This window comes from Lynx canadensis, chromosome F1, assembly GCF_007474595.2.
Source record: "Lynx canadensis isolate LIC74 chromosome F1, mLynCan4.pri.v2, whole genome shotgun sequence".
Lineage (NCBI taxonomy): Eukaryota > Metazoa > Chordata > Mammalia > Carnivora > Felidae > Lynx > Lynx canadensis.
Window position 1 is genome coordinate 25,602,677 of NC_044319.2, and position 25,557 is coordinate 25,628,233.

The 25,557-nt window shown below is 40.8% G+C and overlaps 1 protein-coding gene across 1 annotated transcript in view; it reads right to left on the minus strand.

Annotated features, from left to right (window-relative positions):
- RGSL1 (regulator of G protein signaling like 1) overlaps positions 1-24,012 on the minus strand; it is a 123,987-nt gene extending 99,975 nt beyond the window's left edge. Inside the window, exons 1-6 of the mRNA XM_032591848.1 lie at positions 24,000-24,012; positions 20,382-20,464; positions 5,211-5,340; positions 3,337-3,441; positions 2,175-2,336; positions 170-1,149 (exon numbers count right to left, since the gene is read on the minus strand). Coding sequence (XP_032447739.1) covers positions 170-1,149; positions 2,175-2,336; positions 3,337-3,441; positions 5,211-5,340; positions 20,382-20,464; positions 24,000-24,012 — 1,473 coding nt within the window. The remainder of the gene's footprint in view (positions 1-169; positions 1,150-2,174; positions 2,337-3,336; positions 3,442-5,210; positions 5,341-20,381; positions 20,465-23,999) is intronic.
- Between the last annotated feature and the right edge of the window lie 1,545 nt (positions 24,013-25,557).

Genomic DNA, 25,557 nt, shown 5'->3' on the forward strand with positions numbered 1-25,557 from the left:
GGGAACTTGCATAGCTTTTTCCTAAGAGATCAACCAACTCTTCAATATGTGAAGAGTGATGTGAGTAATTATATCATTAACTCAACCAGCATAGATGACCAGATAGGAATTTTGTTCAGTCAGACATAATCTTCCAGATACTAAACCATTTCTGTCAGGTAAGGCCTACCTTGCAGATCTCCCTCTGGGCTCTGGGAATCCAGGGGTTTACATTCCCAGAAGGCAGCATCTCCTTCAGGCCTTCAATGGTTTGGGATTTTAGTGGTAGGCATGGACCAATCTGTTCATTCAGGTAGAGTTCACAAATTCTGTTGCCCAGCATGTGCTGAAAGACAGTATTCCCAGTCTTCCTGTTACTTATCAGGACACTGAGGAAATGGTGCAGGTCCTGCCAGAGGTCCAGGAGTTGGATCTCCACTTTCAAATTCTGCTTTTTCAGGTAGTGCCGGAAGGGACGCCCTGCACAGTCATCAGCACACAAGGCCCAGTGGGTGTACCCTAAGGAAATGCTTTGTTTGATGACTTTCTTGATTGTCATCTGGGGGCAGTGATTGATGCTAGGGGTGACAGTCCTCATGTGTGTAGAGAACGTTGTCTCAAAGAGGCCCTCCATGTGGAGGTGGCTCTTGGATTTCTTCTTCATGTTAGACTTCCCGGCACAGAGAATATCCTTTTCCTGGGAACTGATTATTCTCTCCTTTGAAGACGTCACTTTCAAGGAGGGCATTTGTGTATATTTGTATTTGTATGTGTCCTTAACTTGAGCACACATCTCCTGGAGGGGCGTAATGTTGGTTTCTGGTTTGGTATCTATTTCCAGAGTAGAGCCATGGTCTGTCAGCTGCCACATCCTCCTCTTGGTCGTCTTGCTTGAGTACCTCTTCTGGGGGTAGTGGCACTTCTTGATGCTCATGTTTAGAGGGAGTTCTCCTATGTGAGTACAGCAAACACTGCATAGGCGAGTCTCATATTCCTGCAGCAGACCTTGGCATGATTCCACTTTGGCCATAGTCGTCCTGGCATGGGTGTAAAAGTTGGGGAGCCAATAGCTCTGAAGTTTGAACAGAGCCACTTTCTGCATGTGGCTCAAAATCTCCCTCCTGGTGGTTGATTGGTTGGGATGCCAGATGGATAGGTTCAGAAGGGACTCTGGAAATAATAGAAAGACACGAAGGATGAAAATGATCTAGTGGTAGTGATGATAATGATGTTGGGAGAGGTTTTTTGAAGTTTTCCAAATGTTGTTATGTATAACATTTCATTTGTTCTTCATGCAACCCTGGTGTATGGACAGGACAAATACATAGTAAACACGTTTTAGGGATTTTCTCAGGGAATGGTGACCCCTTTCTCTGATTACCTTCCCTTTCTCCCACATAAATAATACAGTTTATGGGATTCATTGAATTATTTTTTGGACAATTGGATGTTACCATAAAGAAAAGCAAAATGAACAAGAAAATATGTTTAAGAATAGGAGGCATGTACCTATGAATGGGATTTTTCAGAGTCAGATCTACCTGGAGGAAAGGTTTTAGACTGGATAATTTGAAGGAGTCATTACCAGCTCTGATTTTAATGTAATAAATTCTCAGTGATCTCTATCAATAGAGGAGTGTGACCAATCTCAAAACACAGATCTTCTGGAACATATTTATATTTGGGCCAGGAATGTCTCCTTAATTAATAAATAAATAATTTTTGATGAATCTGATGTTCTAGAGTAGAGGCTGGCAAACGTGTAAACCTCAGCTTTGTGAGTTATATGCAGTCTCTGCTGCACAGTCTTCTTCTTTAGTCCTTTAAAAATACTAAAACATTCTTAGTCCACAGGCTATATGCACTGTTTTGCCTGTGAGCTCTAGTTTGTTCTAGGGAATCTCAGTTTTTAAAAAAGAGGTGCCATGCCATCTCAGAAGATGCAGGAGCTGTTTAATTATGCTGTCCCAATTCGTCTTCACTCCTTCCAGCCAACCTACACTGGTGAGTAATATCTCAGCAAGAAGCACATACCAGCCTAAGGACAACTGGACTCTTGCAACCCTTCCCTGTTAAGGGTTCCCATGACATCCCTGATACACAGAAAATGGAGAGGGTAGATGCCTACAAAATGATTGATTTTTTTGGTTACATCCCCCAGTGATTTCACTTCAGATATGCTTTATAATTCTTACTGATGTTCATGTTGCAGAGAGTCACTACTCTTGAGCCCTCCTGTAAATGGGTAGCCTTCAGCACAAGGAGGAGGGACAGATAGTGGTCTCTCATTTCCAGGTCCATCTCATCTATGCTCAAGATCTTCTCAGCAAGGATCCAGAAATCCACCAGCTCTTCACCTACAGATTAGACAGGGCAAGCACAGCGCTGCACCCCAATGTTGCCCCTTCTGTGGTTACATCTGGGTGTAGCAGCTAATACCACTCCCCACCACCAGCTTGCTCTATTGCCTCAAATAGTACCATTAGTCACTTCTTTGGTTTCAGGCATCATCCCTAGTGATGTCGTACTGTTGGGGCAGATGGAGACATGGGGAGAAGGGACTTAATGGATAGGGACCTTGTGTGACTTTTGTCGTTGTGAGGAAAACTGTTACTTTAGAGAAAACTGAAAGACTGTGAGAATGGATCACGAGACACTTGAATTTATCCAAAACATGAAGATGAAAAGAAAAAAGAACATTTCCTATATCATGGACCCAGAAAAACCAGAAGAAGGAATAATAGAACCCAAAGATGCCAAAGACTACATTCCCTGTGTCACAACTTTGCCAGGGTTAAAGTCTGAGTGACATACTAAAAGATAGCCTGTCTAGTTCTTCCCTACCTGCTCCCTGGAAATCCAGGATTTCACCCTTAAACTAGGGCTTGTCCTTGGATGAAAACCAATGCTGCTGAACTGGAGTGTCAGCTAGTGCTGGCTGCTCACCTCCCAGTAGTCATCAACCACTGGACTCAACAGAACAGAAAGCAGTGCATGTGAACACTTCTGCTATAGGGATTTGTTTATTTATGTGTTCCTTGTGTGTTTCCCCACCATCGTGATAGCTTTATGAAGTGGAGATTTATGGCTCTTATTCACAGTGTCTTCCACACAGTGGTGCTCAACATTGTTAAGTGAATAGATAGATGAATGGATGGATAAATGAACAAAATAAAAGGACTCTGTTTACTTTTGCCCTAAACTACACTGTGGACCTATTTTCAAAGACTTTTACACAAACTACAGTATAAGACATTTATTTCCCATATGCATACATTATTGTCAATAAGTGCTCTGAGGTATCCTGGAAGCTGTTATGAACCTGCAAGGACTCCAGAAACAACTCCAAGAACCTACCTGTACTGTCTTTGAGGTAGGTACAGAAGCGCCACATCCCTCTGACCCCACCAATGCACTTCTGGAGTAGCCACTGGTCTGCTTTTTTCCATCTCAACATCTTGGCTGCCAGGAAAAGTCCATGGTGAGAGAGAATGAGCTCTTCTCCCAGCCCCTCTCTCAGCCTTGCACACAGCTAGACCCCCATTCACTCAGGGTGAGTGAGGAAAAATGGTGGCCATTTAGACGAGTTGGGGTAGGAGTAGACCCTGTAGTGACACGCATCATATGAGGGACCCACAAGCAGAGTATAATCCACAGATCAAAAACACCACCCAAGGCTTTTTGCCTTCTATAATCCCCACCTGACAGTGATTTTGCCAATCCAATTTTCCCAATATATATATTGAAGAAAGGAGATGAATATATTGGGTATTTTGTTATATTTTACTCAATGTAAGTCTCCTGAATCTCAACTTTCCCCAGGTGGAACACAGTTTCCTTTGGCTAGTTGAATTGAGAGTCAAATTATTGATTCAATCCTAGATGGCAATTTTATTAATTAATTCTCTTAACAAATATATATTGTTAATATATTTGTTAAATGTCTACTACTTAGTATCATTCTAGATGTTTGGGATACATTAGCAAACAGGAAATCCTTGCCCACAAGGAGCTTACATTCTGGTGAAGGAGACAGATAATAAACAATAAGCATAATAAGTACATTATCTAGTAAGGTTGAAGGTTATAAGCACTACAGGAAAAAATGAAAAGGTAAAAGAGAGTAAAGGGGGTTGGGAGTGTTAGGACAAGAGTTGGATGAGTGGCATTAGGGTCATCAGGGTAACCTCTTCTGAGGAGGTGAGATTTGCACAGAGATTTGAAGAGGTGAGAGAGGGAGCCAATGTGGGTATATTGACAAAGCATTCCAGGCAGAGTAAATAGCCAGTGCAAGGCCTTGAAATGAGTATGTGTCAAGGCAGGATTTTTGAGGAACTGCAAGCAGGCCAAGTGTAACTGAAATGGAGTAAGCAATGGAGGGAGTAGGAGGAGATCAGGTCCTAAAAGTAATGGACCCACATCTTGAGGATCCTGAAGACCTAGAGATATAGGGGCATTAGATCTCACACTGAGATGGGAGTCATTGGTGGGGGTAGGGAGCAGCCAATAGAGGAGTTACAAGATCTGAATTAAGTTTTAAAAGGCTCTCTCCGAAAATAAATAAACGTTGAAAAAAAAAATTTATAAAAGGCTCTCTCCGGGTGCCTAGGTGGCTCAGCCGGTTAAGCTTCCAACACTTGGTTTCAACCCAGGTCATGATCTCACAGTTCATGAGTTTGAGCCCCGCTTTGGGTTCTGCACTGACAGAGCAGGCCCTGCTTGGGACCCTTTCTCCCTCCTCTCTGCCCCTCCCCTGCTCACACTCTCTCTCAAAAAAAATTTTTTTTGTTTTGTTTTGTTTTAAAGGCTCTCTCTGGCCGCTGTGAGCAGGAGAACAAGAGCAGAAACAAGGAGACTAATTAAGAGATGATTTCAGTAGCAGGTGAGAAATTGTGGTGGCTTAGACCAGGTGGTACTAATAAAGGTGGTGAGCTATGTTTGATTCTGAATATATTTTAGGCAGTTTTGCCATGTTCTGTGCCCACCAGTAACTCTCTCACTTCTGGCTGCAGTGAGACAAATAGCACATACAACCTATCTGACTCCTGCTTATTGCTCTCAATTTTTTCAGCCTAAGCTTTCACCTACTGCTGCATTACAAGCTGGGCCACCCTCACATCTAAGTCTACAAAGGTGGCCAGTATTTGTAAATTACTATAGGACTGACAGGAACAGGATCATTGTACAGCATGGCTTCCCATATTTCTCCACACACACACCCTCAGGCTTACCTCCTTCTGGGGACTTAATGAAACTGATGAGCTCTTGACAGAGAATGTAATGGAAACACAAGTTGGTTTTGCAGAAGAAAGGTAACCGGTATTTTTCCAACCAGGTCAATAATCCTTTGTACTTTGCAATCTAGAGTGCAAACAAAATGGGAACAGAAAAGAGAAATGGAACTGAAATGCTAAGAAATGCAGCTTAGCAAGGGGCGATAAATAACCTCACACCTGCAGTACCTGGCCCACAGGGGAGGTGTGCTGATTAAAAATAGTATCTAAGAGGAGTGAAGGCTTGAGTCAAGGCTCCCAAAGGAGTGAATGAATTGGTAGGAAAGAAAAGGCTTGGTCTTTCTTCAAAAATATTTCCTTACTCCTGGGTCAAGTTGTTTAAGAAAACATCTAAGTCTTGCTAGGTAGAAGAGAAGCAGAAGAAATTTTGGTCTGTGGTGTCAAGTCAACTCTATTCAATTTGCTTCTTTGTAAGCACACTTAAAATTTCTTACAAGTTCCTTACCCATATCAAATGTACAACATGTACAAAAACACACAAAGGGGTGTATGTGTGGCTCAGTCAGTTGAGCATCTGACTCTTGATTTTGGCTCAGGTCATGATCTCACAGTGAGTTCAAGCCGCACATCAGGCTCTGTGCTGACAGCATGGAGCCTGCTTGGGATTCTCTCTCTCTCTCTCTCTCTCTCTCTCTCTGCTCTCCCCCCCCCATGCGCTCTCTCTCTCAAAAATAAACAAATATTTTTTAAAAACCATACACACAAAGACTCACATCACACTTAACATCATTTAGGGTATAGGTTGGATCACTGAGGGATTGAGCCACCAGAGAAGGGAAAACATAAAATTTTTCTTTTTGCCTGTACCTTCCACTCCTCTTTACCCATTTTTCCCATCCCCCCCCATCCACTTCCCATGTGGCAACCACCAGTTTGTTTTCTGTATTTATGGGTCTTTTCCTGCTTTTATTTGTTCATTTGTTTTGTTTTTTAGATTCCACACATAAGTGAAATCATATAGTATTTGCTTTCCTTTAATTTACTTCACTTAGTATAATACCGTCTAGTCCCATCCATGTTGTTGCAAATGGCAAGACAAGATCTCATTCTTTTTTATGGCTGAGTAATATTCCAGTATGTGTATGTGTGTCACACCTTCTTTATCCATTCATCTATTGATGATACTTATGGTGCTTCCATATTTTGGATATTGTAAATAATGCATAAACATAGGGGTGTCTATATCTTTTCAAATTAGTGTTTTCACTTTCTTTGGGTAAATACCCAGTCATGGAATTACTGGATTTTATGGTAGCTCTATTTTTAATTTTTTGAAGAATCTCTATACTGTTTTCCATAGTGGTTACACCAATTTACATTCTCACCAACAGTGCACGAGGGTTCCCTTTTCTCCACATCCTCACCAACACTTGTTATTTCTTGTCATTCTGACAGGTCTAAGGTGGTGTCTCATTGTGGTTTGATTTGCATTTTCTTTATGATTCATGATATTGAAATCTTTTCATGTGTCTGTTGGCTATCTGTACATCTTTATTGGAAAAAATGTCCAATCAAGTCTTTGCCCATTTTTAATTGGATTTTTTTTTTTTTGGTGTTGAGTTGTATAGTTCTTTATATCTTTTTATATTAACCTTTTATTATAGATATCATTTGCAAATATCTTTTCCCTTTCACTGGGTTGCCTTTATGTTTTCCCAATGGTTCCCCTTGCTGTGCAAAAGGTTTTTACTTTGGGGGCACCTGGGTAGCTCAGTTGGGTGAGCGTCCAAATTTGGCTCAGGTCAGAATCTCACGGTTCGTGGGTTTGTGCCCCGCATGGGGCTCTGGGCTGATGGCTCAGAGCCTGGAGCCTGCTTTGGATTCAGTGTCTCCCTCTCTCTCTCTACCCCTCCCCTGTTCATGCTCTGTCTCTCTCAAAAATAAATAGACATTATAAAAATTTTTTTAAAAAGGTTTTTACTTTGGGGTAGTTCCAATAGTTAATTGTTCCTTTTGCTTCCCTTGCCTGAGGAGACATATACATAAATATATTGCTAAGGTTGATGTGAAAGAGAATACTGATTATGCTTGCTTTCAGGATTTTTATGGTTTCAGGTCTTACATTTAGGTTTTTAATCCATTTTGAGTTGATTTTTGTGTATGGTATAAGAAAGCGGTTTCATTCTTTTGCATGTAGCTGTTCTATTTTCTCAACGTTATTTATTGAAGAGACTATCTTTTCCCCCACTGTATATTCTTCCCTGCTTTGTTATGGATTAATTTACCACATAAGTGTGGGTTTATTTCTGGGCTCTATCTCCTATGGATAGACCTATAGATCTATCCTATGTGTCTATTTTTGTGTCAGTATCATACTTTTTTTTATTATTATAGCTTTATATTTTAAAATCTAGAATTGTGATATCTTCAGTTTTGTTCTTTTTTCTCAAGATTGCTTTGGCTTTCTGGAGTCTCTTGTTGTTCCATACACATTTTAGGATTATTTCTATAGTTCTGTGAAAAATACTATTGGTATTTTGCAACACAGATTGCATTGAATCTGTAGATTGCTTAGGGTAGTATGGACCTTTCATCAATATTAATTTTTCCAATCCATGAACATGACATGTCTTTCCATTTGTGTCATCTTCAATTTCTTTCATCAGTGTTTTATAGTTTTCAGAGTATAGGTCTTTGACCTCCTTCCTAGGTATCTTATCTTTTTTGGTGCAATTGTAAATGCAATTGTTTTCTTAATTTCTCTTTCTGCTATTTCATTATTAGTGTACAGAAGCACAACAGATTTCTGTTTATTAATTTTGTATCCTGAAACTTTACAGAATCTATTTATTACTTCTAACATTTTTTAAAATAAAATTTATTGTCAAATTGGCTAACATACAGTGTGTTAAGAGTGCTCTTGGTTTTTAGGGTAGATTCCGTGGTTCATTGCTTACCTACAACACCCAGCGCTCATCTTAACAAGTGCCTTCCTCAATGCCCATCGCCCATTTTCGCCTCTCCCCCACGCCCCCATCCACCCTCAGATTGTTCTTTGTATTTAAGAGTCTCTAATGGTTTGCCTCCCTCTCTACCTGCTTATAACGATTACCCCCTTCCTTTCCCCCATGGTCTTCTGTTAAGTTTCTCAAGTTCCACATATGAGTGAAAACATATGATATCTGTCTTTCTCTAGCTGACTTATTTCATTTTTTTGAGGGAGTCTTTAGGGCTTCATATGTATTATGTCACGTGCAAATAGTGCCAGTTTTACTTCTACATCAATTTAAATACCTTTTATTTGTTTTTTTATCTGATTGCTGTGGTTGGAACTTCCAGTACTGTTATATAAAAGTGGTGAGACATGAAAAGATGCTCAACGTCGCTCCTTATCAGGGAAATACAAAACAAAACCACACTCAGATATCACCTCACGCCAGTCAGAGTGGCCAAAATGAACAAATATGGAGACTATAGATGCTGGAGAGGATGTGGAGAAACCGGAACCCTCTTGCACTGTTGGTGGGAATGCAAATTGGTGCAGCCACTCTGGAAAGCAGTGTGGAGGTTCCTCAGAAAATTAAAAATAGACCTACCCTATGACCCAGCAGTAGCACTGCTAGGAATTTACCCAAGGGATACAGGAGTACTGATGCATAGGGGCACTTGTACCCCAATGTTTATAGCAGCACTCTCAACAATAGCCAAATTATGGAAAGAGCCTAAATGTCCATCAACTGATGAATGGATAAAGAAATTGTGGTATATATACACAATGGAGTACTACGTGGCAATGAGAAAGAACAAAATATGGCCCTTTGTAGCAACGTGGATGGAACTGGAGAGTGTGATGCTAAGTGAAATAAGCCATACAGAGAAAGACAGATACCATATGTTTTCACTCTTACGTGGATCCTGAGAAACTTAACAGAAACCCATGGAGGAGGGGAAGAAAAAAAAAAAAGAGGTTAGAGTGGGAGAGAGCCAAAGCATAAGAGACTGTTAAAAACTGAGAACAAACTGAGGGTTGATGGGGGGTGGGAGGGAGGGGAGGGTGGGTGATGGGTATTGAGGAGGGCACCTTTTGGGATGTGCACTGGGTGTTGTATGGAAACCAATTTGAGGATCGGGAGGGAAGATGGCGGCGTAGGAGGACGCTGGGCTCACCGCGCGTCCTGCTGATCACTTAGATTCCACCTACACCTGCCTAACTAACCCAGAAAACAGCCAGAGGATTAGCAGAACGGAGTCACCAGACCCAAGCGCAGACGAGAGGCCCACGGAAGAGGGTAGGAAGGGCGGCGAGGCGGTGTGCGCTCCACGGACTGGCGGGAGGGAGCCGGGGCGGAGGGGCGGCTCTCCGGCCAAGCAGAGACCCTGAGTCTGGCTTGCAAAAGCGGAGGGGCCTGACGGACTGTGTTCCGACAGCAAGCATGACTTAGCGTCTGGGAGGTCATAAGTTAACAGCTCTGCTCAGAAAGCGGGAAGTCTGGAGGACAAAGGGAGGGAGAGCTGCTGAGCCCCCGGACGACAGAGCTCAGTTTGGTGGGGAATAAAGGCGCTCACCAGCGCCATCTCCCCCGCCCATCCCCCAGCCAAAATACCAAAGGGAACCGGTTCCCGCCAGGGAAATTGCTCGCTCCGCGCAAACACCCAACTCTGTGCTTCTGCGGAACCAAACCTCCGGCAGCGGATCTGACTCCCTCCCGCTGCCACGGGGCCCCTCCTGAAGTGGATCACCTAAGGAGAAGCGAGCTAAGCCTGCCCGCCTGCTGCCGTGCACCTTGCCTACCCACCCCAGCTAATACGCCAGATCCCCAGCACCACAAGCCTGCCAGTGTGCAAGTAGCCCAGACGGGCCACGCCACCCCACAGTGAATCCCGCCCCTAGGAGAGGGGAAGAGAAGGCACACACCAGTCTGACTGTGGCTCCAGCGGTGGGCTTGGGGCAGACATCAGGACTGACTGCGGCCCCGCCCACCAACTCCAGTTATACACCACAGCACAGGGGAAGTGCCCTGCAGGCCCTCACCACACCAGGGACTATCCAAAATGACCAAGCGGAAGAATTCCCCTCAGAAGAATCTCCAGGAAATAACAACAGCTAATGAGCTGATCAAAAAGGACTTAAATAATATAACAGAAAGTGAATTTAGAATAATAGTCATAAAATTAATCACTGGGCTTGAAAACAGTATACAGGACAGCAGAGAATCTCTTGCTACAGAGATCAAGGGACTAAGGAACAGTCACGAGGAGCTGAAAAATGCTTTAAATGAAATGCAAAACAAAATGGAAACCACCACAGCTCGGATGGAAGAGGCAGAGGAGAGAATAGGTGAACTAGAAGATAAAGTTATGGAAAAAGAGGAAGCTGAGAAAAAGAGAGATAAAAAAATCCAGGAGTATGAGGGGAAAATTAGAGAACTAAGTGATACACTAAAAAGAAATAATATATGCATAATTGGTACCCCAGAGGAGGAAGAGAGAGGGAAAGGTGCCGAACGGGTACTTGAAGAAATAATAGCTGAGAACTTCCCTGAACTGGGGAAGGAAAAAGGCATTGAAATCCAAGAGGCACAGAGAACTCCCTTCAGACGTAACTTGAATCGATCTTCTGCACGACATATCATAGTGAAACTGGCAAAATACAAGGATAAAGAGAAAATTCTGAAAGCAGCAAGGGGTAAACGTGCCCTCACATATAAAGGGAGACCTATAAGACTCGTGACTGATCTCTCTTTTGAAACTTGGCAGGCCAGAAAGAATTGGCACGAGATTTTCAGTGTGCTACACAGAAAAAATATGCAGCTGAGAATCCTTTATCCAGCAAGTCTGTCATTTAGAATAGAAGGAGAGATAAAGGTCTTTCCAAACAAACAAAAACTGAAGGAATTTGTCACCACTAAACCAGCCCTACAAGAGATCCTAATGGGGACCCTGTGAGACAAAGTACCAGAGACATCACTACAAGCATAAAACATACAGACATCACAATGACTCTAAACCCGTATCTTTCTATAATAACACTGAATGTAAATGGATTAAATGCGCCAACCAAAAGACATAGGGTATCAGAATGGATAAAAAAACAAGACCCATCTATTTGCTGTCTACAAGAGACTCATTTTAGACCTGAGGACACCTTTAGATTCAGAGTGAGGGGATGGAGAACTATTTATCATGCTACTGGAAGCCAAAAGAAAGCTGGAGTAGCCATACTTATATCAGACAAACTAGACTTTAAATTAAAGGCTGTAACAAGAGATGAAGAAGGACATTATATAATAGTTACAGGGTCTATCCATCAGGAAGAGCTAACAATTATAAATGTCTATGCGCCGAATACCGGAGCCCCCAAATATATAAAACAATTACTCATAAACATAAGCAACCTTATTGATCAGAATGTGGTAATTTCAGGGGACTTTAACACCCCACTTACAGAAATGGATAGATCATCTAGACACACGGTCAATAAAGAAACAAGGGCCCTGAATGAGACATTGGATCACATGGACTTGACAGATATATTTAGAACTCTGCATCCCAAAGCAACAGAATATACTTTCTTCTCGAGTGCACATGGAACATTCTCCAAGATAGATCATATACTGGGTCACAAAACAGCCCTTTATAAGTTTACAAGAATTGAAATTATACCATGCAAACTTTCGGACCACAATGCTATGAAGCTTGAAATCAACCACAGGAAAAAGTCTGGAAAACCTCCAAAAGCATGGAGGTTAAAGAACACCCTACTAACGAATGAGTGGGTCAACCAGGCAATTAGAGAAGAAATTAAAAAATATATGGAAACAAACGAAAATGAAAATACAACAATCCAAACGCTCTGGGACGCAGCGAAGGCAGTCCTGAGAGGAAAATACATAGCAATCCAGGCCTATCTCAAGAAATAAGAAAAATCCCAAATACAAAATCTAACAGCACACCTAAAGGAAATAGAAGCAGAACAGCAAAGGCAGCCTAAACCCAGCAGAAGAAGAGAAATAATAAAGATCAGAGCAGAAATAAACAATATAGAATCTAAAAAAACTGCAGAACAGATCAACGAAACCAAGAGTTGGTTTTTTGAAAAAATAAACAAAATTGACAAACCTCTAGCCAGGCTTCTCAAAAAGAAAAGGGAGATGACCCAAATAGATAAAATCATGAATGAAAATGGAATTATTACAACCAATCCCTCAGAGATACAAACAATTATCAGGGAATACTATGAAAAATTATATGCCAACAAATTGGACAACCTGGAAGAAATGGACAAATTCCTGAACACCCACACGCTTCCAAAACTCAATCAGGAGGAAATAGAAAGCTTGAACAGACCCATAACCAGCGAAGAAATTGAATCGGTTATCAAAAATCTCCCAACAAATAAGAGTCCAGGACCAGATGGCTTCCCAGGGGAGTTCTACCAGACGTTTAAAGCAGAGATAATACCTATCCTTCTCAAGCTATTCCAAGAAATAGAAAGGGAAGGAAAACTTCCAGACTCATTCTATGAAGCCAGTATTACTTTGATTCCTAAACCAGACAGAGACCCAGTAAAAAAAGAGAACTACAGGCCAATATCCCTCATGAATATGGATGCAAAAATTCTCAATAAGATACTAGCAAATCGAATTCAACAGCATATAAAAAGAATTATTCACCATGATCAAGTGGAATTCATTCCTGGGATGCAGGGCTGGTTCAACATTCGCAAATCAATCAACGTGATACATCACATTAACAAAAAAAAAGAGAAGAACCATATGATCCTGTCAATCGATGCAGAAAAGGCCTTTGACAAAATCCAGCATGCTTTCTTAATAAAAACCCTTGAAAAGTCGGGATAGAAGGAACATACTTAAAGATCATAAAAGCCATTTATGAAAATCCCACAGCTAACATCATCCTCAACGGGGAAAAACTGAGAGCTTTTTCCCTGAGATCAGGAACACGACAGGGATGCCCACTCTCACCGCTGTTGTTTAACATAGTGCTGGAAGTTCTAGCATCAGCAATCAGACAACAAAAGGAAATCAAAGGCATCAAAATTGGCAAAGATGAAGTCAAGCTTTCGCTTTTTGCAGATGACATGATATTATACATGGAAAATCCGATAGACTCCACCAAAAGTCTGCTAGAACTGATACATGAATTCAGCAAAGTTGCAGGATACAAAATCAATGTACAGAAATCAGGTGCATTCTTATACACTAACAATGAAGCAACAGAAAGACAAATAAAGAAACTGATCCCATTCACAATTGCACCAAGAAGCATAAAATACCTAGGAATAAATCTAACCAAAGATGTAAAGGATCTGTATGCTGAAAACTATAGAAAGCTTATGAAGGAAATTGAAGAAGATTTAAAGAAATGGAAAGACATTCCCTGCTCATGGATTGGAGAAATAAATATTGTCAAAATGTCAATACTACCCAAAGCTATCTACACATTCAATGCAATCCCAATCAAAATTGCACCAGCATTCTTCTCGAAACTAGAACAAGCAATCCTAAAATTCATATGGAACCACAAAAGGCCCCGAATAGCCAAAGGAATTGTGAAGAAGAAGACCAAAGCAGGAGGCATCACAATCCCAGACTTTAGCCTCTACTACAAAGCTGTCATCATCAAGACAGCATGGTATTGGCACAAAAACAGACACATAGACCAATGGAATAGAATAGAAACCCCAGAACTAGACCCACAAACGTATGGCCAACTCATCTTTGACAAAGCAGGAAAGAACATCCAATGGAAAAAAGACAGCCTCTTTAACAAATGGTGCTGGGAGAACTGGACAGCAACATGCAGAAGGTTGAAACTAGACCACTTTCTCACACCATTCACAAAAATAAACTCAAAATGGATAAAGGACCTAAATGTGAGACAGGAAACCATCAAAACCTTAGAGGAGAAAGCAGGAAAAGACCTCTCTGACCTTAGCCGTAGCAATCTCTTACTCGACACATCCCCAAAGGCAAGGGAATTAAAAGCAAAAGTGAATTACTGGGACCTTATGAAGATAAAAAGCTTCTGCACAGCAAAGGAAACAACCAACAAAACTAAAAGGCAACCAACGGAATGGGAAAAGATATTTGCAAATGACATATCGGACAAAGGGCTAGTATCTAAAATCTATAAAGAGCTCACCAAACTCCACACCCGAAAAACAAATAACCCAGTGAAGAAATGGGCAGAAAACATGAATAGACACTTCTCTAAAGAAGACATCCAGATGGCCAACAGGCACATGAAAAGATGTTCAGCGTCGCTCCTTATCAGGGAAATACAAATCAAAACCACACTCAGGTATCACCTCACGCCAGTCAGAGTGGCCAAAATGAACAAATCAGGAGACTATAGATGCTGGAGAGGATGTGGAGAAACGGGAACCCTCTTGCACTGTTGGTGGGAATGCAAATTGGTGCAGCCGCTCTGGAAAGCAGTGTGGAGGTTCCTCAGAAAATTAAAAATAGACCTACCCTATGACCCAGCAATAGCACTGCTAGGAATTTATCCAAGGGATAGAGGAGCACTGATGCATAGGGGCACCTGTACCCCAATGTTCATAGCAGCACTCTCAACAATAGCCAAATTATGGAAAGAGCCTAAATGTCCATCAACTGATGAATGGATAAAGAAATTGTGGTTTATATACACAATGGAATACTACGTGGCAATGAGAAAAAATGAAATATGGCCTTTTGTAGCAACGTGGATGGAACTGGAGAGTGTAATGCTAAGTGAAATAAGCCATACAGAGAAAGACAGATACCATATGGTTTCACTCTTATGTGGATCCTGAGAAACTCAACAGGAACCCATGGGGGAGGGGAAGGAAAAAAGAAAAAAAAAAAAAAAAAGAGGTTAGAGTGGGAGAGAGCCAAAGCATAAGGGACTCTTAAAAACTGAGAACAAACTGAGGGTTGATGGGGAGTGGGAGGGAGGGGAGGGTGGGTGATGGGTATTGAGGAGGGCACCTTTTGGGATGAGCACTGGGTGTTGTATGGAAACCAATTTGTCAATAAATTTCATATATATAAAAAAAATAAAATAAAATAAAATAAATATACACAACATTTTATAGGAAAAGAAAAAAGGAAACCAATTTGACAATAAATTTCATATATTGAAAAAAAAAAAAGAAAAGTGGTGAGAGTGGACACTCTTGTCTTGTTCCTGATCTTAGAGGAAAAGCTCCCAAGATTTCACTATTGGGTATGATGTTAGCTGTGGTTTTGTCATATATGGCCTTTGTTATGGTGAGGTATGTTCCTTTTTTTATTATTAAAATTTTTTTAACGTTTTATTTATTTTTGAGACAGAGAGAGACAGAGCATGAACAGGGGAGGGTCAGAGAGAGGGAGACACAGAATCTGAAACAGGCTCCAGGCTCTGAGCTGTCAGCACAGAGCCCGACGCGGGGCTCAAACTCACAGACCGTGAGATCATGACCTGAGCCGAAGTCGGCTGCTTAACCAACTGAGCCACTCAGGCGTCCCTGAGGTATGTTCCTTTTAAACCAACTCTATTGAGGGTTTTTATCATGAATGATATTGAATTTCGTCAAATGCTTTTTCTGCATCTATTAAGATTATCATATGATTTTATCCTTCATTTTGTTAATGTGGTGTATCATGTTGATCAATTTGCAAACACTGAATCATCCTTGTATCCATAAAATAAATCCCATTTGTCACAGTAAATGATCCTTTTAATGCATTGCTGATTTCAGTTTGCTAATATTTTGTTGAGAATTTTTGTACCTATGTTCCTCAGAGATATTGACCTGTAATTCCCCCTTTTTGTAGTGTTTTTGTCTAGTTTTGGTATCAAGGTAATGCTGGTCTTGTAGAAACAAAGGTATTTGGAAACTTTCCTTCCTCTTCTATTTTTTAGAATAATTTCAGGAGAATAGGTATTAACTCTTCTTTAAATGCTTAGTAGAATTCGCCTGTGAACCCATTTGGTTCTGGACTTTTGTTTGTTGAAAGTTTTTTGATTGCCAATTCAATTTCTTTACTAGTAATTGTTCTATTCAGATTTTCTATTTATTCCTGATTCAGTTTTGGAAATTATATGCTTCTACAAATTTATCCATCTCTTTTAGTTTGTCCAATTTTTTGGCATATAATTTTTCATAGTAACCTCTTATAACTTCTGTAGTGTTGGTGGTTATTTCTTCTTTTTCAAGAAAATAAGGATTTTACATTTCAGGGTTTTTCTAGGGAAATCAAATATAAAACTCAGAGTGGAGTGTCTTTCTCAGCTCTTTAGGTCTCAGAGAAAAATAAAATCTGTTGTGAGTGTAGCTTAGAGTGATCTTTCTGATCCCACATGCCACTGGTAGAGCATGCATAAGTCTAAGGTCTACACAGTAGGAAAGGAGAACAAGAAGGAGGAAAAGGAGAAGAGAAAGACAATGGACAAGGAAGACAGTTATAAAGAGAAAAAAAAGATCGGGAGAAAGACATGTTTCTGAAGGAGAATGGTAGGATAGTCATTAGGAATTGCATAGTGGTACCTTATCTTTATCTATAACTTATATGCAAATAACTTATAGTGCAAATAAGTGGACCATGCATTGCCACTTCCTACCCCACACCTGTGGCAGGCATTGCCAATCAATTCTCAGACTCTTTCTTGCTTATGTATGGCCCCAGAATTCTAAATGGTGTTCCAAGCATTTCCTACCCAATAATCACAGTGGACATGAAAAATGGTATCATTTGCTGGCCATAGACTAGAAGATAGAGGAGAGAATTCACCAATAATTGTCTGTCCAAGTGGTAAAAACACAAAAAGGAGAAATGTCTATGCTGGCTTGATGCTGTTTGTCCTACTCACCTGCTTTATAGTTTCTTCCAGAGTCACCCTCTGGGCCTCCTTTCCCTTTTACCTCTCCATCTCTCATGCCACACTTCAAATTTAGCTCCCTCTCCCCCTAACCCAAACCCTCTGCCATTCAAGAATCTTACCATGTCATAAGGTATTTCTGGCCACAAGCTCCACTGTGAATTTTCAACAGCATAAAATGGTGTCTGACCAAAGACCTGCAAAAGAAAGCTAGGAAATGCCAGAGGGGTAGAACTTCTCTTCATAAATATGTCCCAGTCCAACTGCAGCTCAGGGGAAGGGGGTTCCATTGATTTCCTATTCTAAGAGACATTAATTCATAAATTCATTCCACTAAATCAACCTGCCTTGCAGAAAAACACCCAAAATAGACTAAAGTGCAGATTCATTGATCTTTGGGGTCAACTCTGACCCACCCTGGAAGTTATCTTGCCTGTGTACAAAGGCCAAAGCATTATATTAAAAGGTATTTACTTTTGTATTACATTATTCACTTCTGCATGGGTTTAGAGAGTTAGATCAAAGGTTGGAAACATTTTTTATAAAGAGAAACAGCTTTGGATTTGCCTAAGCTCTTGAACTGGAGAAAGTAGAGGGGCCTAAGGATATTAGGGTTAGAAGTACAAATTTCTTAGTGGTGGTATTAAGAATGTCCAAAATTTATAAATAATTCTAGGTTACTTTCTTGGAGAAGGGACTGTGACCTTGGCAACCAGCTTTGAGACTGATGGGCAACGGCTTCTATGTTTGTAGGTATTTAAGCTTAGCAGTCTCAACATAGGTACCAACATGTCTCAAAGTATCCGCACATCATTTGTGAAAAACTAGAGGGGCTGAAGTCTCAACTCCTGGCTAAGCTCTTAGAACATGATGTCAGCTTCCATCTCTCCAAGACTGTCAGCCCCAAATTTTGTCAGTCTGAGGCTCTCTCCTTCTGTCCCCTTTGTCCTTGGATATGAGATATATAAAGAAGGCAGTGGTACTGATTGTACTTTACAAATATCAGCCTGTGAAGGAGGCTCAGTCCTTAGTGACTCCTCACTGGTCTGCACTCAGGGTTTGACATGACATGCCCTGTCTGGCATGCGAAGTTGCCTTTATGAGATGTATGGGGGGACTAAGGAGTCATGAGATTCTGTAGGAGTAGTGCATGGAAGCAGTTTCACCATGTGATCTTTGCACCACAGAGGGCATGAGGCCAATGTGGAAAACATACCAGTTTTAGAGAGCTCCAAGACTTCCCCAGATTTTCCATGTGTTCTTGGGCAATTCATTGAACTTCTGGTGTCTATCTCACAGGATGTTTATAGAAATTAATGGTCAAAATTTGTAAGTTGACAGCAGTATTCAACATAAACTAATACTGTCTCTCTAAATAAACCACAGCTACCTAAATGGCCAAGACTTTCTTACATTCTTGGTTGGGATTCTAGTTCCCACACCATTCTCGCCATTTCTAGAACATTATTATAGACTGCTTAAGTTGTGTTGATAAATTGACTAACTACAGTGCCCCAAGATTACTTCTGCAAACTTTCATTAAGACAGTGGCACCACCTTCCACCAGGCATCCGACTCCTCCCTTCTTGTTACCACCTCTCCCTGACATTCAAACAGTGACAGAGTCCTATATTTTTCTTTATTAAAAATCTCTCTAATTTGTTCCATTCTCTTTATCTTCTTGCCTTTAAACCCCCACCACTGAAACAGTCTCCTAACTGCTCTCCTCGCCTCCATTATGGTCCCCTAATGGCCAAACCTGTGGTCAGACTTCTACAGAAATAATTTGCACAGATGAAAGTCTGATAATGTTACTCCTTTACTTGAAGCCCTTCAATGGCTCTCCATGACCTTCAGGATGATGTCTAAACTCCTAAGCATGGCCCGCCTGCTCTGAGAGGCCTGGCTTAGCCTGTCCTGCAGTTTTATCTCTTGCTGTGTCTGCCTCTCACAACTTTTTCTTCAGCCTTAGTTGCTTAGTGTTTCTCCCCAAGTACCGTGGGATTATTTTCCTTGGTGCCTTTACTTACTCTGTTCTGTCTATAAGTCCTTTGCATCTTAATAGTTGACCCTCCTACCTCCTACCTCTTTATCCACATCTCCTCTTTTCCTCATACCTCTTTTCCTCCTACCTCTTTATCCACATTTCCCTCCCCATTTTCTTCCCCAGCCAATTGTCAGCTACATTGTCTTCTTTAAAGACTTGGCTTGTGTCACGTATTCATTGAAGTCTTTCCTGACCTACCAGGTAGAAGTGGTCTCTCCTTCTGATGCACTTGTACTCCAGTGCCTTCTAGACATTCCTATCATGTCACCCACAACCCTTTTTGCACTCACTTTAAATATTGCTCTCGCACATTAGGAATTTCTTGAGAACAGTGATAGTATCGTTAATATTTGCATCCCCAGTACTAAGCCCACTGACTGGCACAAAGTAACTAACTACCCAATAACTTTTGTAGGGTAGTACACAGTGGCTTTTTCCCAGTTGTATGAATTTCACACTTTAATAGGTGGTATTCTATGGAAAAGGATACACTGAGCCACAATTTATAAGGCACGAACCTTAAAATATAACCAAAAACTTAAATGAAAAAAGATGTGGGATTAGTCTAGGTTTGGCTCTAAGAGTATTTTGACATTCGAGATTTATTTTAGTTGCAAAGGTTGAGAAAATATATGTTTGGTTTCAGTCAACAGCTCAACAATTGCTCTGGCCAAACACCTGATGAGGGGAGCAGAGCAGAATAAATAATCCATGGTCCTTGTCCTGCAGGAATCCACAATCTCACAGTTCAGTAGGAGACACACGTACAACACAAGAGGGTTGCAAAGTGCCAAGGGGCACAGAGGCAGGGAGAAATAAGTTCTAATTAGGAGAAGATAGGAATTTCTTAAGAACAGGATTTAAGCAGAGATTTGAAAAATGGTTAAGACTTTCGTAGGTGGAACTATAAAAGCTACCAACACAGCCAAGAAGGGGTGCAGAGGTGAGAAAATGCCAGGTGTACTCTATGAGGATACAGTTGCTATCAATGCAGCACTGGGTACCAGAGGATGTTATGGGAAATAAATGTAGACAGGCAAAGGCAATTAAGGAAGCTGAGGAGTTGGGATTTATCAACAATGGGAAGCTCTTAGATATTTTAAAGGAGATTCTGTTTATATTTATTTGCTCAAGTTAAAATAGGTTTTGAGTTAGTAAGAAGTTTATTCTTTTGAAAATGCACTCAGCTCAGTGAGATTCACTATTCAGCTGTTGCTGAAACATTTGAATTTAATTCTGGGAATACTCACCGGGAGAGAAAGAAATGTGTTGAAAAAATCGGCAAAGATTTCATCCTCTAGCAGAATTATAAGGTTTGTAGAACTGATTATCTCTATATGGGGAGAAAAAAAAACCACACCTCATGAACCAGGGTTGCATTCAGGATGAGACAACAAAGCAAGAGAATGGATCATGTCACATGGTCAAATCTCAGAATTTGATGACCTTTAGGGTCATCTAACTTGATTTTCCCCTCTCTCCAGGACTCTTCTCTGAAATATCACTCTGTTTAAATACTCCCAGCTGTGGGGAGCTCACAGCTTCATGGAGCTACCCATTCCATTTATGAAGAGATGAAATGCTTAGGAAGATTTTCCTACTGTAAACCACCTTCTTTTATCTTCTTTCCATTTGCAGAAATTCTGCCCCCTGAAGCTCAACAGAATTCATCTAAATCCTCTTAAAGGGGACAGTGCTTCCATATTCATAAAAACATCACAACCTTCTGTTCACCTCTGACCCTTCTGGCTAGTCTGTCACTAAGCAATTCTTCAGCCGTTCATCACATGGCCTCCTTTCTATCTGGGTCCTCGCTCTGTGGCTAGAGTGGCACCTACAACCCAAGTACTCTGCATGCTTCCCAGGGAAGAACATGAGACAACTTTGCCCATACTGTATGTTCTATTAGTGTGGCCAAACATGAGATTCGCTTTGGGTGCTCTCACATTACACTATTAACTCCATCATCCTTTATTTATGCAGTCATTTTTTGGAAACCAAGGGTAGGAATTTACATTTATTCCAGTTGAATTTCAACTTGTTGATTTGGGCCCAATAAAAGCTTTTTTGAATACTTATTTGGTCATGCAAAGTATTTATTACTCCTCTAGGGCTTGATCATTGTGCTGCCTAAGTTAATCTGAGGAGATGAATGTTGACTATCACAAAGCCAAGCAGAGCGACCATAGGTGGACTAGGTGACCCCTCTAAGTTTGCTCTAACTCATTCTCTACGCTCTTTAACTCCCAATATTCAACTAGTGAATAATCCAGTTGTTTTATCAATGCTCAGCATTTCCCCATTGTGTACCCAAAATTTATAATAAAAGACTTATAAAATGAACAACATAGATATTATATTAATCCTATCTCTTGGTCTATTAGATGTCTGGTGAGAATTGTCAGTGCCATTCACAATTGCTGGAGTGCAGTTATGATAATATAAGAAAACTAAACAATCCCCTCCATCACTTTTCCTGACAACACTTGGGGTTATTGTCTTTGTGTAATAGAAATAGAAATAGGAACCCAGACAATCAAACACTATTGTAACAGAATTGATGTCAGTTCTTGCCTTTTGCTAGAGAGACCTCTGCTTTTCTTTTTAGAATCATTTCCTGATCCACTTCATCTATTCCACATAGATAATCCAAAATTTATGTTTTCAGACCAGACTTCTTTCCTTGGCTCTAGTTCTAAATATCCAATGAGCTATGGGACATCGCTCCATGGACATCCAGCAGAACTTCAATCTCAACGTTTTCAAAACTGATCTGATCATTTTGGTTTTTCCTTTATTCCTAATCTCTGTTAACGGAACCACCACTCATCCAAATGTCTAAATCAGAAAGCCGAAAATCATCTTTTTTTTTTCTTTGAGAGAGACAGAGCATGAGCAGGGGAGGGGCAGAAAAAGAGGGAAACATAGAATCTGAAGCAGGCTCCAGGCTCTGAACTGTCAGCACAGAGCCTGATGTAGGGCTTGAACTTACAGACTGCGAGATCATGACCTGAACCGAAGTCAGACCCAGGCACCCCAGAAGCCTGAAAATTATCTTTTTCTGAAATTTTTATTTATTTATTTATTTTAAGCGGGGGAAGAGAGTGTGAGCAGGGAAGGGGTAGGGAGAGAGAGAGAATCCCAAGCAGGCTTTGCATGGTCAGCGTGGAGCTGGGTGTGGGGCCTGAACTCACAAACTGTGAGATCATGACCTGAGTCAACATCAAGAGTTACACACTTAACTAACTGAGCCACCCAGGCGCCCCTTGAAAATCATCTTTGATTCCTCCTTTGCTCTGTTTCTCTCCCTCTCAAACACTCCCATAGGCAATGGAGGACCATGCTATGTGGTCTCTCTTCCTACAGATTTCTAAAATCCATCCTTTCCTCTCCAACTCTACAGACACTGTCTTATTTCAGGCTCCCATCATCTCTCACCTTGACTTTATGGCATCAGTTTCTTATGTGATCTCCCTAAGTTTCCTTTCCAAGCACTTTCCACACACCGGCACCATAATCTTCCAATGTTGTTATTGTTAAAGCCCTTGAAATACTCCTCAGTATCCTAGAGAATATAAGGCTTCACCATATCTGGATTTGGTGTTCTCTGCCGGCATCATCTCCCACTACACCATACCATGCTGCCTTCTATTTGCCAACCAAAATATTGTGCTTTCCTGCACATGCTATGTCCTCTCACTTCCAACCTTCATGTCTTTGTTACCATATTCACAGCACCTGAAATGTCCTCTCAACCTGTGTGCTTTGCAAATTGCTAGTCATCCGTCAAGAACTGGTTAACATATAACCTTGGTGAACCAAGCAAATGGTAAAATCAATCACTACCTCCCCTGCACCATTACTTACATCTCCCATTATTATAATTAACCAGTTGCTGTTTTCATTTATTGAAACAGCATTTATTTCATTTATGTATCTGTCTTTCTCAGTAGACTAAGCCCTATGAGAGGAGGAACTTTGTCTTTTCATCTTTCTTCCCCTAGCCAGTAAAAGTGCTTGGATAATGTCTAAGTTCTATAAAAGTTAAATGAATTGTTCTTCCAAGAAATCTTTAATCTTTTGAGTTTTTGTTCAATTGTTTGTTCATCACTGATAAAGACTGGCATGGATTTCTTTCTTTTTTTTTTTAATTAGGATCCAAATTCATAGTTTTTTTTTATATGAAATTTATTGTCAAATTGGTTTCCATACAACACCCAGTGCTCATCCTAACAGGTGCCCTCCTCAATGGCATGGATTTCTTAATAAGATTATTGAGACAATCTGAATGCAGGAAAGTGGAGTTTGGCAGAAATTTCCCAAATGATTGTGTCCCATAGCTACAGTCACTGTTGGTGACAAGGGGCTTGACTATGACAGGATTTGCCATTAACAAGACTGTCTTAATGGGGTATAGAAACAAGTCTTTCCATATATTCCCCTTCTTACTTGTTTTGCTTTGTAGCTTCCTAATAATTTGGGAAGGCCTTCAACATTCACTCCATACAATAATAATACTATTTTGGGAACAAAAGGAATAATTGGATAACCCCAAACTTCATGCTAGCCTTCTCCCTGGAGGAGACATGACACATGATGGCCCAATCTGCATTTTTCTTCCTCCTTCTTAGTTGTCTCACTTGTCTTATGAAGGGGGCTCTGTCCTATCCTCAAAGATCAGTTGGCATACAGTGGGGATGGGAGTTGGGGAGGAGAAGAAGAGAAAAGGAAAACAAAGGGCATGAATAACATAAGAGCCATAGGTGGTATCCCTGAATGACTCAGATCTGTTGAGACTGGAAAGGTGAGAGGTTTGCCTTATGTAGGGGGGGCTAAAAGTCTCAGAGACATCCCTTTTAGAGACTTACCAGCATTGCTCATGTTGCCATGCTTTCCCTGCCACTGTGATTAGTAAGGATACAGAACTAGTCCCCAGTCAACAGAACTCCACCCCATATGAACACACAGTGACACCCCCTCTAAGGGGTTCCAGATTCTATCAGGAAGTGCTCTTTTATCTCTGGGCACTCAATCTGAAGATAACACTTTGTTACCTAATCTTCTGGATCTCCTAAATATACCAGACTTTTCCTGTACTTAGGTTTTTAGTCCATACAATTTCGTTACCAGTTGTCCAGTTACTGATCCTGAGTTTTAGCTGTCTCCTTAACTTGCCCTTATGCTTCAGGGAAGCAAGAATCTTTCTTTCTTTTTCTTTCTTTCTTTCTTTCTTTCTTTCTTTCTTTCTTTCTTTCTTTCTTTTTAATGTTTATTTTGTGAGAAAGAGAGAGAGAGTGGGGGGGCAGAGAGAGAGGGAGAGAGAGAGAATCCCAAGCAGGCTCCACGCTGTCAGCACAAAGCCCAACAAGGCACTTGATCTCACAAACTATGAGATCATGAACTCAGCTGAAATCAAGAGTTGGATGTTTAACCGACAGAGCCACCCAGGCACCCCCTGTTAATTTCTTTCTTTCTTTTTAAAAAATGTTTAATGTTTATTAATTTTTGAGAGAGACAGACAGAGTAAGAGCAGGGGAGGGGCAGAGAGAGGGAGACACAGAATCTGAAACAGGCTCCAGGCTCTGAGCTGTCAGCACAGAGTCTGACGCGGAGCTCACACTCATGAACCATGAGATCATGACCTGAGCCTAAGTCAGATCATGACCTGAGCTTAACTGACTGAGCCACCCGGATGCCCCTTGTTCATTTCTTTCTTTTTGTTTAATATGAAATTTATTGTCAAATTGGTTTCCATACAACACCCAGTGCTCATCCCAACACCCTCCTCAATACGCATCACCCACCCCCATCAACCCTCAGTTTGTTCTCAGTTTTTAAGAGTCTCTTATGTTTTGGCTCCCTCCCTCTCTAACCTTTCTTTTTTTTTTTTTTTCTTCCCCTCCCCCATGGTCTTCTGGTAAGTTTCTCAGGATCCACATAAGAGTGAAAACATATGGTATCTCTCTTTCTCTGTATGACTTATTTCACTTAGCATAACACATTTATTTCTAATGTGTCTTTTGGATCTAATATCTTTCTAGAAATTTAACAGTTACTCAGTGAATGTTTAATGACTTATCTTTCAGATAAACTGGCAAATTCAACCTAATATACAAGTGTGTTTTCCACTCCCTTTCCTTCTTCCCAGACAGTTTCTTCTCTGGTTGACTGTTGGTTACTTTATAATTCATTGGTGTTTAAAGGTATAGAATAAACATTAGTTGAATGCCTTCCATGAGCAAGAAGTTAGACTAGGTATTTATACTTTGTTTTCATTTAATTCTTACCCCTGGAAAATAGAGATTATTACCTCCTTTTTACTGAAAGATAGTTAAGTGAGACACTGAGATTTTACTCTGCCATTTTGATTCAGGAGGCCATGTTGTTTCAAATATGCTAGTAAGTTGAACCTACTTTTCACATGAA